At 46.2% G+C, this 15,435-nt stretch overlaps 3 protein-coding genes across 5 annotated transcripts; 2 read left to right on the top strand and 1 right to left on the bottom strand.

The window, feature by feature from the left end:
- Window positions 1-5,560: 5,560 nt before the first annotated feature.
- On the bottom strand, window positions 5,561-8,444 carry ccdc117 (coiled-coil domain containing 117). Of its 3 annotated transcripts, none has more exons than XM_079740154.1 (6): window positions 8,361-8,444; window positions 7,788-7,956; window positions 7,607-7,654; window positions 7,198-7,455; window positions 6,721-6,867; window positions 5,561-6,470 (listed from the first exon to the last, which is right to left on the bottom strand). In XM_079740154.1, exons 2-6 carry the CDS (start codon window positions 7,931-7,933, stop codon window positions 6,221-6,223), a joined length of 849 nt encoding a protein of 282 aa, XP_079596280.1. In that variant the 5' UTR covers window positions 7,934-7,956; window positions 8,361-8,444; the 3' UTR covers window positions 5,561-6,220. The 3 variants fall into 3 exon arrangements, with proteins under 3 accessions (XP_079596280.1, XP_079596278.1, XP_079596279.1); XM_079740152.1 differs by having other exon boundaries at window positions 7,607-7,657; XM_079740153.1 differs by having other exon boundaries at window positions 7,607-7,657; window positions 8,258-8,388.
- A 131-nt stretch (window positions 8,445-8,575) lies between these two features.
- On the top strand, window positions 8,576-11,525 carry tcn2 (transcobalamin II). The gene is made up of 10 exons (XM_079740113.1): window positions 8,576-8,719; window positions 8,841-8,908; window positions 9,291-9,468; window positions 9,586-9,755; window positions 9,895-10,050; window positions 10,134-10,303; window positions 10,389-10,560; window positions 10,658-10,847; window positions 10,928-11,046; window positions 11,168-11,525. Exons 2-10 carry the CDS (start codon window positions 8,851-8,853, stop codon window positions 11,227-11,229), a joined length of 1,275 nt encoding a protein of 424 aa, XP_079596239.1. The 5' UTR covers window positions 8,576-8,719; window positions 8,841-8,850; the 3' UTR covers window positions 11,230-11,525.
- A 446-nt stretch (window positions 11,526-11,971) lies between these two features.
- Window positions 11,972-15,409, top strand: LOC307078374 (deoxycytidine kinase 2-like). Its single transcript, XM_079740139.1, has 7 exons — window positions 11,972-12,323; window positions 12,454-12,563; window positions 12,639-12,835; window positions 13,176-13,323; window positions 13,990-14,105; window positions 14,345-14,444; window positions 14,641-15,409. Exons 1-7 carry the CDS (start codon window positions 12,116-12,118, stop codon window positions 14,665-14,667), a joined length of 906 nt encoding a protein of 301 aa, XP_079596265.1. The 5' UTR covers window positions 11,972-12,115; the 3' UTR covers window positions 14,668-15,409.
- Window positions 15,410-15,435: the final 26 nt, after the last annotated feature.

The following is a 15,435-nucleotide window of genomic DNA, read 5'->3' on the forward strand; positions in this document are numbered from 1 at the left end:
CTTGACCTCTATAAGTTTAAATACTTTTTTTTTAAAATATAAACAAAATAAACATCACATAATAACCTGACCTCCCTTCTCTCACTCACTCACTCACTCACTCACTCACTCACTCCCCAAGGCTCTGCAGCGGGGGTCCGAAGGGCTGCGGGGCCAGCTGGGTGAGTGTAAGGAGAGGCTGGGCTCCCTGGACAAGATTGTAGCCCAAAAGGACCTTCAGATAATTTGCGCCCAGGAAGAGCAGGGGGCTCTGCGTGCTGCCAGAAACAGCCTACAGGGGAAGCTCCAAACAATGACACTCCAGCACTGCAAGGTATCTCACAAGCCGGATGCAGGTAGAAATCTGGTGGAGTTGTTTCACATAATACAATTCTAATCAAATAAGTGGAAGGTGAGTCGATGGACCAATGGAAAAAAAAAACTATGAATGACCAGATTGGTATTGAAACTGGAGTCATAGTTGGAGACGGAAATAATACTGATACGGAGAATGTCAATAATATTGATACTCTGAAGGGTGTCTCCACGCTGCCTCTGTTATTCTCTCCAGGTACGCAAGATGGTGGCAGAAGAGAAAGACCTTGCTTTGAGGGAACAGGCTGAGGTGTTCACACGGCAGCTGGAGTCTGCTCAAATCTCCCTGAAGGTGTCTTTGTTTTCTAGAGTCTGCCCAAACATCCCTGAAGGTGTCTTTGTTTTCTTCTCTTTTGTTCACTTTTGAAACAGTATAATAAGAATGAGCTACAATCCATGTCATATGGAAGAAATTGTGACGATTGGAAGACTCCCTGTTGTTTCCATTTGGACCAGACTGTGTGAGTCCCTTAACCTGAGGCCTGTTGTGTCCTAGCTGAGCGAGGGCGTGGCCAGGGGGCTGAGGGGGGCTCTGCACCAGCTGGAAGAGTCTGGGAAGAAACGGGAAGAGCAGATGCATGCTGAAGACCAAGAGAAGGCTAGTATATTAATTTAGAATCCATCCATGCATCTTTCCGTTCATCTATTCCTCTCATGGTGGGGATACTCGTTGTACCATCATCCAGATAGAACAGACTCTCCTTCTTGACGTGATGTGTGTGAACCCTCAGATCCAGAAGGCTTCAGAGGTGGCGAAGGAAAACATGGCTGCCCTGCAGCAGCTGCAGGAGAGGAACCAGGAGGCGCTGGAGGGAGCTAGGCGTAACCTTGAGGAGGAGAGAAGGAACTCTCAGGCTCTCCAGAAACACGTGGCCGAGCTGCAGACTGTAAGACGGGTCTCCATCAGGTCCTCAGCAAGGATGTTTCCATGGGACAGAATGTAGTTGTTTTTCTCACCATTGATATTAAATAAATGTTTGGTTCCTCTTGTTGGTTTTGTAGAAGGTAGAGGAGCTGGAGGGAGCGTGCTGTTTTCAGAAGAGAGAGCAGGAGGCTGCGCTAGCCATGCTACACAGCTCGCTAACGGAGGAGCGCCGTGCCGAGCTAAAGCGACAACGCAGACACATGGAGCAGGTGAAGAACACCATCCACACACCCTCTACAGGGCTGTTAGTGAGTTTGGACACAGTGCAAAGATAAGGAGCCAGGAATATAATGTTCATGTATATAACGTATTCAACGTACATTCATGGCATCTGAAGTTAGAGATGGAACAAAAGAATGGCATTTTTTTCCCCATAGAACCATGAAGTGGTTTCTAACGTAAAAATTGTCTACAAATCAAGATTTATATTTGAATCACCCTAAACCATGTTCTGAGGCGATGCTGTGTGGTGACACCAACACATGACAGCTCCACCCTCCCCAACCTGCTTGAACTGAGTTGAATTGATGAGTTGTGCTGCCAGGAGCTTGCCGTGAGGCTGCGAAGGCTGGAGGAGATAGGCCAGCTGGCGCAGAGGGAGGCTGAACGACTGCGCCGGGTGATGGGTGAGAGGGAGGAGAGCCACCAGAGGACCACAGCCACGCTGGAGCAGCAGCTGAGACAGGTCACCCAGGGGCTGGTGGCCGAGGGCCAGCAGCTCTGCCTCCTGGTGGACCAGGGAGGATCCAGAGGAGAGCCCACGCAGCTCCCTCAGAGGTGCCTCCTAAGTCCATATATCGTCACCCGGGATGTTGTATTTTAAGTTGCACTTAGGCCTTTGCCAGTTCCATAGAAATGCATTTATATTATATTGGCATAAACCATGAGCCTGCAAACCATAAGCATGCTAGTCCATTAGAAGGCTTGGGAAAGCATACCTGCACATACTGGCACTACAGGTAGTACAGGTTGTACGGGTACTTTGTGGGTACTGACGTCATGTCCCCTTTGTGGGGGACAGAAATGTAAGAACCTTTAGATGTCTATACAAATCAACATTTTTATTAGGTTTACATGCACTGACTTTGTGTCAAACTATTGCTTTATAAACATGTCACTTCTATCTGACCCAAGCTTCGGAGACACCTTATTAAAGGAGGGCTTATCCTGTGTCGATGTCAACAAGCTAACGGGACGACATTGCGCTCACATCGGTTCTTCTGAAAACTCAAACCCTCTGGTGGACGTGTTTCTGAGGTTGAGGTGTCTTCAGTCCTACTGCAGCCCAGGCCTGCCAGTACCTGCACGATCTGAGGGTGCAGTCACAGAACGTCATCCACCACCTTCACCAGGAGCTGCAGTCTCAGAAACAGAACGCTTCCAGACTGAAGCACGCCCAGGTGTGCTGACTGTAACTGCACTAGGTCTTACGGTGTGAAATCAGTATATAAGTTACAATGTGAGGGTGTTTATCCAGGAGCAGGAGTTGTGTACCCAGAGGGAGAAGATGGAGAGGGAGAAACAGCAGGCCTTGCATTCGCTGAAGGAGCGCCTCATTCAGGTAGGAGAGTATAGTTTAGTAGAATATATTCCTCCGCATGGAACATGTGTCGGTCAGCGCGTGTTGTTGTCGGGGCAGGAGCACGTGGAGGAGTTGAGCAGCGTGAGGCGGGGGCCCGGGGCCTGTCACAATGCGGGGGTTGAGGCCTCCCTAGGAAGGCAACGGCAGGCCACAGACCAGGAGGTGAGGCAGGTCCAGAGCAGCAGGGGCCGGTTGAAGACCCTGACCGGGTCTGAGGAGGAGCTCCCAGCTGAGGGGGGGAGGTAAGACGCTCCACTGAGTCCTGGCGTCCTCCACCAGGTCACATGTTGGCGGATCATTGGCGTTCTTCTCATTTTGCCCTCTTTTACCTTCTACCCCTCATTCTAACTTAAAAATATATATCTAAAATTCTGAAATTACTTTGAAAAATAGTTACTTTGAATTAAGTTTTTTCCTATATAATGGCTTTGAATTCAGGAGAAGGATGCAAAAAGATTCTGTACTTGTACACTTTTTAATCTGTTCTGCTTTCAATGTGCCATTTTACAAGTGCAGGGAACAGCTAGTTAACTTGGCAGGTAACTTGTTTCCTGGGATCAGCATGCCTATAAAGACTAACCCTGAATTAAACAGTAACCCACGTTTTATAGCTTCTACAGTCCAACCTCTGAGTGCTGTCACCTGATGGGAGTTGACCAGAGAGGAATTCACTCATATTGTTTTAGTGTCATAGCCGTGTTGTAAAACATGACAAAGACGTGTTTAAAGTAAAGGGATGGACAATAAATACCTGTAATGTACTTCTAATTTTGGTATTAAGGGTCAAAAAGGTAAGATAAGGATGTTCCATGAAGTCCATTGCAATGTCACTATATTTATATTGGTTTCCTTCTATTCCTATAAGTAGATTGAATGGGTAGAGTCTAGAGTCTAGAGTCCTGCTGGTTCTGTAGGTGAGGCGGTCACCTGGTACTGTCCCGGAGTACTGACCTGTTTCATGCTTTGTGGAAGGGCCTCTGCAGAGCCAGTCAAAGCAGTGATGCTGTCCACACCCCTACAAATCTTTCCAAGACTGAGTTTATAAGCTGAATTTGAGATGTATATTTAAGATACTTTTTGACATTTCCCAGACAAGATGTTCATTAGGTGAAGTAGATACGTCCCTCTGTGATGTTTTGGTTATTTCTTTACCTTTTTTATAGCAACACTCGATACACAAAAGGTTCAATATGCTGTGATAGCATAATGTCAATGTGCTAGCCCGTTATTTGTGCCTAGTAATTATAGCGAAACTAACCTATTCCAGAAAACTGAGTTTCAAAGCCTTTCTCCTCCAGTTTTACACTCTGCAAGATGAACCATTCGGTTCTTTGTGTATTTATCCAGACTGACCTGTACGAGCCATGAGAGGAAGCCCAGGAGGCCTGATGGAGCGACGAGCCTGGCGGGCGAGGTGGGACTGAAGCTCTATGAGTCATCCTCGTCTTCCTCTCTACCTCCTGTGTTCATGAGGAGAACGGTAAACTCTACTCTGGTCCTCGCTTCCTCCCATCAGGCATCGGGCGACTCTGGGGGACATCGGCTGGTGGCAGACCCCTCCTGCCACGCACCCCCCTGCCCAGCCTCTGACCCCGCCTCCCTGAGGATCCTTCACCACCTTCGGAGCCGGATCCGAGAGCTCCGCGCCGAGGGCCAGAGCGACCCCTGCCCCGCTCCGCCCAGGCAGGGCAGCGATCTTTTGCGGCCTTACCTAGAGACGGTACGGCACCCGGTTGAGAGGACTCAGACCGCCTGTCCCTTAGTAAGCTGAGGTCTTACTAGTCTGACATTCAGTTTACAATCCTGTGATGACACGTTGGTGGTATCTTTTTTTTTTACCTTATTAAAAAAAATGTGTGAAACATCGCAAACGAAATCACATTCATGTTAAATGTACGACCATTAGCCATATTAGGACTTATCAGTCCATAGCGCAGAGGGATGAGCCGCTCATTTACTTAAAGGACTTAAAGGTTTCTGGTTCATTTTGAGCAACCATCTTTGAATTCTCTGAGGAAGAGTTGGTTGCGTCGATGTGTGAACTTGAAGGGCAATGGCTGCATAAGGTGTTCAGATGTAAAGCGTCAGCTCAGCAGTACGTTGACTAGGAACCGAATAAAGTCCATCTCCAATACCAATTAGAACAGTCAGCTCATTAATTGGACCCGAAAGGGAAGCTCTCCAACGAGGATCGGTGTGAGCGTACGACGTACACGCTCAGACAGATCCTCGTTGTGTGTGTGTGTGTGTGTGTGTGTGTGTGTGTGTGTGTGTGTGTGTGTGTGTGTGTGTGTGTGTGTGTGTGTGTGTGTGTGTGTGTGTGTGTGTGTGTGTGTGTGTGTGTGTGTGGAGCACAGGTCCCAAACAAGGTTTTCCCAAGGTGTGCCGCTAACGTGGAGCTGCGTCCGTCACTACTTAAAGCAGAGCTTTACGAGGTGTTATGGTGACACGTGTCCCGTACTAAGAACAGCTCAGGGTCAGGGTGACCCAGTGCGGGGTGACTGGGTTCATCCTTCCATACATCAGCACTTTATCATTTCACTGCCCAGGGTGAGCTACGGGCATGAAGCATCAGGCTTCATGCCTGGTGCTCCTCATTTTACCTCAAAGGAGAAACCCCATTTAACTACCAGTGATGTGGTGATATTTGTATAAGGGGGCAAAATGCAATATTTAATAATAAATAATATAACCGATTTTATTTAAATTGAAACATATATATATAAAGTGACACTCAATGACTGGTTATGACCCTTAACCAGGGTTTTTGCCAAAAACATAAAAGTATACATTCAAATAATAAAACATTTTCCAAAACGCAATGTCATCAAATCGGTGGAGGCTGGGTGAAAGACGCTCATTCAATCCTTGAACTCTAGAACTTTCACATGACATCCCCAACACACAACTCAGGCGGCCATGCTCCAGCGAAGGGGAGAGGAACTACCAACTATGTGGATACGCTCAAAGGCTGATCACAAACAGATTAAGTCAAAGATCGAAAGGATTGAACATCCAAGCTAGTATTTAAGTGTGCTAGGCTGTCTAGGCTTTGGCAAAACGAGTATTTGAAGCTGTATCAAAGTGCATCGACTGAGCCCACTAGACCGTGAAACAAAGGAAATCGGTTCCGTGAAGGTTTCTAGAGTTTTGAGACGTCTCTGTAGTGGTTTCATAAGTGCAGACATCAAAGAGCGAAACACGGCCACAAAGTGACCTGCTTCACGGGCGGCTGGACCAGGAACACCAAACTGAGACGCCTTTCAGGGTCATTGCTGGACAGGAAGGAGTTCAGGAGTTATAAGGGTCGGCTGTGGTTCTGCAGTCTTTCCTGCCCTCGCCTGGCACGGCCACGGGGGTCACAGCTCCATGTCCTCTTCTCCAGAGGGGTCTGCCTCGGGGAAATTGTAGGGAGGGCGGTAGGGGGCTGCGGGAGCTGGGCGGACCACGGGAGGGGCACTGGGGGGACCAGGAGAAGGGCAGGGGGGCGGGGGCTGTCGGCTGGCCGTCTGATTCTTGCGCTGCTGCCTCTGCAGGGAGTCCTTCAGCCTTCGGGACAGTGCGTCGTCCGGCGGGCGCCACAACACCAGCTCCATGCAGGAATGGTTCCTGCATAAGAAGCACTACATTACAGTACCACTGTAAAGAACCTGGGTCTGTTCCTGTCTATTAGCAGATGTTCTAGCTTGTATTATACATAATCACACTTACTAGCCTACAAGTAGTACATCAAAATATTCAAAAATTTCCATCTGTACAATATCACATTGTGAACACTGCCCTGTGTAGAACACCAGGATTTTGTAACGATGTTCAGTTGCGTGGGGCGTGATAGGTGCACCGTTAGAGGAGGACTTACACAGACTGGGCCACCTTGTGAGGCAGGATGTCACTCATTCCCCGTTGGAGGCCCTGCCTCAAACTCTCTGACATCACCAGCACCGGACGTCTAGGAAACGGCTCCACGTCCAAGTCTTCGTCGTCATCGTCATCCTCCAGCGTTATTCTGAAGAACAAAGCGATCAACGCTTAAAAGTCATGATGAAATAATGCATTTATTCATTATTTTATTAGAGGAGTTGCTTGGCTTGCAACTTATTTGCAAATATGTTGCAAGCCAAGCCACGCTGCTGTAGTTCTCTACCAGGTTCAAGCTGTCTGAGTGTCTGATTGACACACATCAAGTCTACTGAATGCAAGACACTCCTGGCCCCAACACCAAGGCAGCAGGATACACTCTGAATACCAGATCAATATCATCTGGTTGGTGGAAAGACTAAGGACAGTCAGTAGCACCTCCATCCGGAGCCAAACCAGACGGCGTCGCGCTGCCCACCTGTCCTCGATCTCTCTGAGCCTCCTCTGTGCTGCGTCCACCTCCATACAGGAGCCCTCTGCCTCCAGACGGCCCGGAGCTGGGGGGTTCTGGGGAAAGACCCCCTCCTGGTGGGGAGGAGGGGGACTGGCTGCTGGCGCTGACAGAGAAGGGCAGCTGCTCGCTGGGGTCCAGCCGGAGCAGATATCCGCTGGGCTGGAGCTTTCTGAGAGGGCCGCTCCCTCCTCCACCAACTTCCTCCTCTTGGCCACGTACTCACTGGAGGACAGGAGGTTTAGTTTACTGGCTAAGGATGGTAGTTTGACCATCTCAAAAATCATATAGAACTTCAAGTAACATCTATTCTTGTATCTCATCTCTATCGAGGCAGATCGACCACATTCTCAAACAGAGTAGAGAGCACACGCACTTATCATCATTTCTCTTCCTGTGCTTCCGGAGACATCGTCTCTCCCAGCTTCTGGACAAAAAAACGGGAATGAGTCAACGAATCACAAAACTTATCAAATGTGTTTATTAAGCTAATATGATGACAGACATCTGAGAGACGGGTGGCCCCTTCCTGAGAAGCAGAAGCTAGGTATCCTTACCTGTTGGACGGTGGTCCTCTCTGATGACCAGAGGAACTTGGATGACTGAAGTCAAAGATGATCTCAGGAAGGCTGACGAGGCCGGAGAACTGATCCATCGCCGGCAGGACCCCCAGCTCATTGCTCTTTGGACCAGAATGGTGCATGACGACCCGACACGAAGTAAACACTGTAAGATAAGAGAGTCAACATTAATCAGATCAACGTTCGGGCTAGGTTATAAACATAACATCAACATTAGATCAGGTTGGATGTTCAACACATTGACATGTATTGATATGGTGTCAGAGTGCGGCTAATGTGGACCATCATGACAATACGAGGACAGTGCAACAGTACCAGTACACCACTACGCACCCGGGCGGCCCAGTGATTCATAACGATGTGTAATGGTATTTTCATATCTATAAACTCCAGATGAAACAGTAGAATATGAGCAGCATTAGAAGTCAACACAGACTCACACTGACCCGCCCCTCAGCGCTCCAGCTCCACATTAACACTCATTGGAAGACATCGACAACCTTTAGAATCAATAGAGGAAATACCGCTACAAGACGAGAAGATACAAACCTAAACTATGTGAGCGACGTGTGAACACTTTCGCAGTTTACAGAGCTGAGGAAGTCGCCGTAGAAAGTCGTCAAGCTGCTGAAGTTAACGCTGCAACGCAGGGTTTTCTGGGAAATGTAGTTCATCTACTGAACAAGGAAGCTGAGCTGCGAGAGGAGGAGGGACGACAGCAGATATGATCATGCCTTTGGTCATGTGGTCTGCAATGACATAGCTCCATTAAGTGTCATGTCACCCAAAGGCATTTATCTCCAACAACAGTCACGTGACAGCTAAACTAAACTGGTCTGAGACTTCCCATGCCCAATAGTCTGAGACTTCCCATCCTCACTGCGCTGTGGAGTCGTTCTCCCAACCAGGTAAGGCGGAGGGATTGCAGGGCTGATATAACACTGTTACACACGGGACAGCTGTATTCACATTTTGTGAGTTGTGTCTGAAGCGCTCAGGGATCCGTCCTAGTGACACCTTTCTTTTCAGGGTCTCCAACATGCAGGGTTTGGTCGTTCTTACAGGAATATTGGCCTTTGTTTCTTTTAAAACATGCGGTAAGTAATCATGCACTTTCTGTTCTTTGTAAAAAAAAAAAAAAAAAAAGTTCTTGTTTATATATAATTTAAAAGGAAAATCCTACAGTAAATTATTCTCAAAAAAGGCTCCTGGTATAACCATTTGTTGATTCAATTTAGTCTAACCAAGGTGTTAGTTTTACACCAAATCCCTCAAAAGTACAAAGATAAATGCATGTTTACTGACATCCCCATGCTATGTATTATTTTTTTCATAGTCGTCGCTCTTCCCTTGTCCTCTCGAGGCATGTGACTCCTGAGGCAGCGAGTTTCTCTTCCGTTATGCAATGTTCTCTGAATGAGTGATTCACGTGTCTTTTGTACCTAATCTATTGACAACATCGTTACGTTTTGTTTTTAGAGAGCGACTTGGTAACCGAGTCCCTTAACAAGCAGCTGCTGCGGTCTGCTCAGACGGCGCAGGGTTTGCCCATTCCTACTATTTTCCTGGCGTTACGGCTGTCAGGTGACCACAACCACGCCATCGAGACCAATTACCTCAATAGAATAACCACGGATTTGCACAATGATATTCAACGGTAGGCCGGATTCTTCCTTTTAAGGTTGAAGTAGAACTGCAAAATGTATTGATTTCGTCAGATTTTGGTATGATTTGAAGTACAGTGTGTGACTGAGAGATGTTCTCCTCCCCATAGCTCTCTCTCTCAAAGGAAGCATGTGGTGGGGCTGCTCTCTCAGTACACCATGTGTCTGTTGGCCTCCTGCACCGACGCACACTCAGTCACCTTCACTGTCAACGGCCACAGGGCCTCCTTGATCACTCACCTCAAGAGACAAATGCATCAAGAGAAAGAGAGTATTGAACGTAAGTCTATCAATTATACAAAATACATTTGAACATAAAACAATCATTACACAAGGAAGACCGTTTCTATCCAAAATGATGTAATTTATTTAAATTCACAATGGCTTTATTTGTTATTTTCTCTCATTGTTTCGTGCAGACAATGAGAGACCTTTCAGCAACTACTTCACCTTCTCTGAAGGGATTCTGGCACTGTGCTTGTCCGGTGTCCGGGTCAACGGCCTGCTCATCTCTCATCTCATGACGGCCGTTCAACACAGCTCCCTCCCTGATGCGGGAGTGGAGGACTCAACTGGTAAGATCAAAGTTATGACTAGCGTGACGCTAACCAGTAACTATGGCCATTTTACCACGGCACTCTATCCCATCCCTCCCCAGACACACTTGCTATGGCGGGGATAGCCCTCAGCTGTGAGAAGAATGCAGGTTTCTACCCTCACCACGCTGCTGCTCTGGATAGAGCCATCAGTAAGATCAAGGCCAGGCTGGAGGAAACTAGACCAGACTTTCATATCGGGAACCAGTACAGCACGCCAATAGCTGTCATGGTAACCGCCTCTATTCCTCTTGTTAAGTCATGCCTCAATTTACACACACAGTGCCAGTAAAACCAGTGTGTGTGGTGCTTTCTAGGCTCTGGTAGCCATGGGCAGCCAGAAAGATTTGTCTTCCACCCTGAGGAGCTTGAGTGCGGACGCCCAGAGCGGCACGTATCAGAACCCAAGGGCCCTCGCCTCAGCGCTGATCGGCCTGCAGACCAAATCCTACCTGGACCTCAAGAACATAAACTGCCAGAACGAGAAGAGTAAAGGACCCCTGAGTAGACCACATAGTGAATGGAAGCTTGTATTTTAATGACGTAGCTTGTGTTCTTATTCAATGGTCGCCTGGTTGGATTGTAGATAATCTGGTGCTGGAGCTGGCGGTGGAGGGGGTTCCGTTGCCGACCCAAAATGTACCACAATCACAGGAAGTGATTGTGGAGGTGGTGAAATCCGACCAACAGATCCAAACCTACACCGTGCATGTGCCGATGGGGGCCTCGTTACTGTGCACTCTGGAACTGCTCCAGGCGGAGAACGCTGCTTTCACGTGAGTCCAGGTCTAGCATGAAGACTGTTGGAATGTTTAGGGTCCCCCACTACAAACCGCCCCTCTTCTGTTGGCTGTAGATTTGATGTTGAGCCGACCCAGTGGGGGCCCTTCTTGAGTAACGTGAATGGAGAGCACGCCAGGCAGATGGATGGCAGAGCCTGGCTCCTCCTCGCCGATGGTATCCCTCTCTCTGAGGGTAAGACCAGTCTCACGGCTCACCTCACCAACAAAATCACTGTTCTAACTTTCCCAACCTGGATGGTCAACCAGAGCATTGAGATTGCAAAATGTAATGTGTGCCTTGTTTGTTCCGCTAGGTATCAATGACTTTAAGATCCAGGGGCCTCATGTGATCATCATTAGAAACAATGTTTACTAAGGTCAAACCTTCCTACGAAAGCAACAAAGTCTTCAAGTTCTGCCATGGAGGGATTTGGATCATTCAAGTCTACTTCAACAACTTTCAAAGGGATTTAGATTTATTTTTCTGTATGTATCTGTCTAAATTGTAATATTTTCTTAGCATTATAACAGGAATGAAGAAGATGAACATTATAACTGAAGGCACGTTGAGTCATGCTGCTGCCATCATATGTTGAAAAGCAATGTATGGAAATGTGATTTTAGACTAACTATAAACTTCAAATAAAAAATGCTGGCCAGCCAGTACCTCTCTTTGTTTACCTTTTTGTCAGAGCCCCTCCCACTCACCGCACCCCTCCCACCCCTAACACTGTGGAAATTTGAAATTCTCCCGACTACTAACTGGTTAGTAAAAAGATTGAACTAATGGGTTCAATCTTTAACACTGCGAGTTTAAATCCTCGTGTTTTCAAATCACTCAAATGTGAAATTATCAACATTAATCAACAGATGATATAAATACCATTGTGATATTTCTTTCGCTTAGTTGCTTACATTTAACAAACAGTCACATAAGATATTTATAATATATATAAGGTTATATTTGTTCCCGAAAAGATATGATAAAAAGTACTGAACGCTAAAGGGGGCTTTTACTTAGAAAATATTTTTCCATAACACGGCCCAGCAGGACGAGTGCTTCTGGGCTCATCCTGCTGGGCAATGTTGTGCTTCCGGTTCATTAGGTTCCTGTCATGATCATGGTCCAAACATGAGCTTTGGACACATGTTAATTAGAATTACTTGTTGAAAGATTCTCGTGATGTTCGTCTTCCTACATGCTCTTTTAAAAATAGCTTAAATTGCTAACTGCTAACTGTCATGTAAACAGTCTTTTTGAAATGTTTTCCTCATATTTATCATTTAGCAGAGTTCTGCGCCCGAGTCTGGTGGGCATATTAACCCATTATCCGTTGGCTTTAATGAGCATGAGTGCTGCCGCAGGACCGAGCATCTCTGGTCCAGCAAGAAGCCTTAAAAGTACCGGACCAGGACCGAGACAAGATGGTAGAGCTCGGGTCAGGAGAGTGTCTATCGAGGGCAACATCGGTACAATTCATGTACATTTATCTAACATAACATAAGGCAAACCCATAATTTAGCATGGATGTCCATTATTTAAATTACTATACCTTATGATATGTGAATGCTCCCGTGTGATTGATATTTTGCGGACTAGCTGTAGGAAAGTCCACCTTTGCCAAGTTGCTTCAGTCCGCCAGCTCAGACTGGGAGGTCGTTCAAGAACCGGTCAGCAAGTGGCGAAGCATCGAAAGCGGACCTTCCGAGGTACATCTGCCAACCATTTTCAGTTAATCCCTATCCCCGTATTTACAAGTTAGCCAGCCATCATGTCACCCTCAGGGGTCCGGGGCTCCCCAGCAGACCGTAGGTAACCTGCTCCAGTTGATGTATGAAGACCCCCAGCGCTGGTCCTACACCTTCCAGACCTACTCCTGCATGAGCCGCATGAAGACCCAGCTGCAGCCTCCACCGCCCCACCTCCTCAGCTCAAAGGGAACCCCAGTCCAGGTGTTTGAGCGCTCTGTTTACAGTGACCGGTAGGCAAAGGGAAACTTCACACAATTCGTCGTCATAGGACAAACCAGGGGTTGCATGCTTGTAACACTAATTATGGATATGCTGCATTTATGAATCAGGGGTAGTAGAGTAGAGAAACAGACAGTGATGGATTTTTGTCTAAAGACTACTAGACCATAAGTCATGCTTATCACTGCAATAACTGATGTTATTTCATCTGCAATTGATGTACCCTGGTTGTAATGTGTAACTAACGAATGAACACAACAGACATCTTCAATGTTGTGTACAATTATTGATTCCATTAAAATGTTCACTTCTCCGCCAAACGTTTTCTTAATGGACTCTTTCCCCTCCTAGGTACATCTTTGCCCTGAACAGTTTTGAACTTGACTGTATAAACCCAGCTGAGTGGGCGGTCTACCAGGACTGGCACACCTTCTTAGTGGAGCAGTTTGGCCCCCAGTTGGAGCTGGAGGGCATCATCTACCTCAAAGCCTCCCCTCAGGTAGGCTCCTGATTGGACCTCAATATCAGTACATCAACATATCAACTAATGAATTGAAAATGTAATGTCTAAGAATTGCATCTGTTGCTAATTAAATTGAATAGTATGAAAAACGTTGTATTCTGCTAGCCAAAGCAATACCATTTCAAATATATCTTTATATTATATGTTTGAGGGAAGATATTATCACTAATCTAGTCTACAATATTGTTGACCTGACAGACAAGACAATAATGTTATATGAATCAATTCACATCCTATTACTAATCACCCTGGTATAACATGTCACCTTTAACAACAATGTGCCGCGGCTTCATATCTCATCATCTCCCACTCAGCGCCCAGCCGGCAGAACTGCACTAGTTTGTGTCCCACAGTGACACCGCCATTAAGAGATGACAGAGCACTGCTTCTCAGTTTTTAGAATTCTGAAGGCCACCTACCCACAGACTATAGGCTCAATCATACATGTTGCATCAATAAATGAATGCCCAGACTTCAGAAGTTCTTTTATCCATCCCACCTCAAAGTACTTTTTGCCTCAGGCTCGCAGCTAGTGCTAAGACATTTCATCCTTCTAGTTTAAATCTGCACATGGAGGGTTTATCTTTACTGACCGCTCCCCGAGTCCTGGTATGTGACGGTCATGTCGTTTCCGTACCGCAGAAGTGCATGGAGCGTCTGGGCCGCCGCGGGCGGCCGGAGGAGGCCGGCGTTGAGCTGGACTACCTGCAGAAGCTCCACACGCAGCACGAGAGATGGCTCAGGGAGCGCAGCACGCAGTGAGTGGGGGGTTGGTTATAAATACTATAACAACATTAAATATTCATAATCCCTTAAGGTACTTGTAGCTAACATTATTTTGCTAATACCAGAGGTGGGGAATATAGACCACATAACTGGTAAAGTCCTCCTTTGCCCTCACAACCTTTACCATTGATTGTGCTTGATGTCCAGTAGTTCTAATGATATAACAACGTAAATATTCATGATCTAATAGCGTTTTGTCTCTGTCTTTTAGGTTACATTTTGAGAAGTTAAAACATGTTCCAGTACTGGAATTGGATGCCAATGTGGAGTTTCTGAGTGATCAAACTGTGAGAGATGAATTCATAGTAAAGGTAGGTAATCTATGTGCATATATCTCAGTTCCCAGCTTAACCAGCAGGCGATACTGTTTGAAAAGTTCTTACATTAAACTGACTTTTGCATGAACAGACATGATTCAACGATTCCCTTTGAGTTCATTTGAGCGAGATTCTTTTTTATGTTAATGTGCTCTTTTGAGATCCTGATTGTCTGGTTTTCGGTACACAGGTGAAGGACTTCTTCAGTGCGTTATGAAACAAGTTTTCTGATCCAGCCACTGCACTCTAGACCAATAAGGAGCAGTTGTTACCATTTATACCTCATCATTGAGGGCATGGGTCTGAAAGAAAATGTGTTTTCTTGTTTAGTATGTGCTGTTTGTATTATTTGCTATAAACCATTTGGGACCATACATACCTCCATAGTTACTGTAAATTAGAAGCAGCTTTTAACACTGAATGTAATAGTTTTTACTTTTGAAAGACAACAGACGGTTCTACGGTTGTACTATATTTGAATGCAGAATAGTGTAACTGAAAATAAGTTACAGTATTTAATCTAGTAAGCCATTGGAACCCCAAGGGAGAAAACCAAAACAAGGTTTCTGTGAATAACCTTCAATAAAACATTTGTTTTTCAATATTGCTCATATTTTTGTCATATTTTTTTTAATAGTTTATCTGCCTCATGAAAAATGTTCACTTAATCACAAAAAAATTAAATGATCAAATAAATCAAAGAATCCAGTACTTGTTGGTGGATTTTTTGCATTTAAAATCAGATTACGGGTATAAAATGGATATAGAAGGGAGCCGGTTTGACGGGACAATGACCTTGGCTAGATGTTGTATCCGCCCCTCAGATGGGATGGTCAGGGGGTCATCAAAGGGCAGCTGTCCCCTATAAAGAGGCCTGTCTGGGAATCACTCTGCTGACAGCAGCACTCCACACCCAGACTCCTGGAGAAACAGCAGCACTCTGCCTCTTTATGCTCCTTCAATAGTCTACATATTTCTCCTAGTT

The sequence above is a fragment of the Pollachius pollachius genome (assembly GCF_949987615.1).
Source record: "Pollachius pollachius genome assembly, chromosome: 1".
NCBI lineage: Eukaryota > Metazoa > Chordata > Actinopteri > Gadiformes > Gadidae > Pollachius > Pollachius pollachius.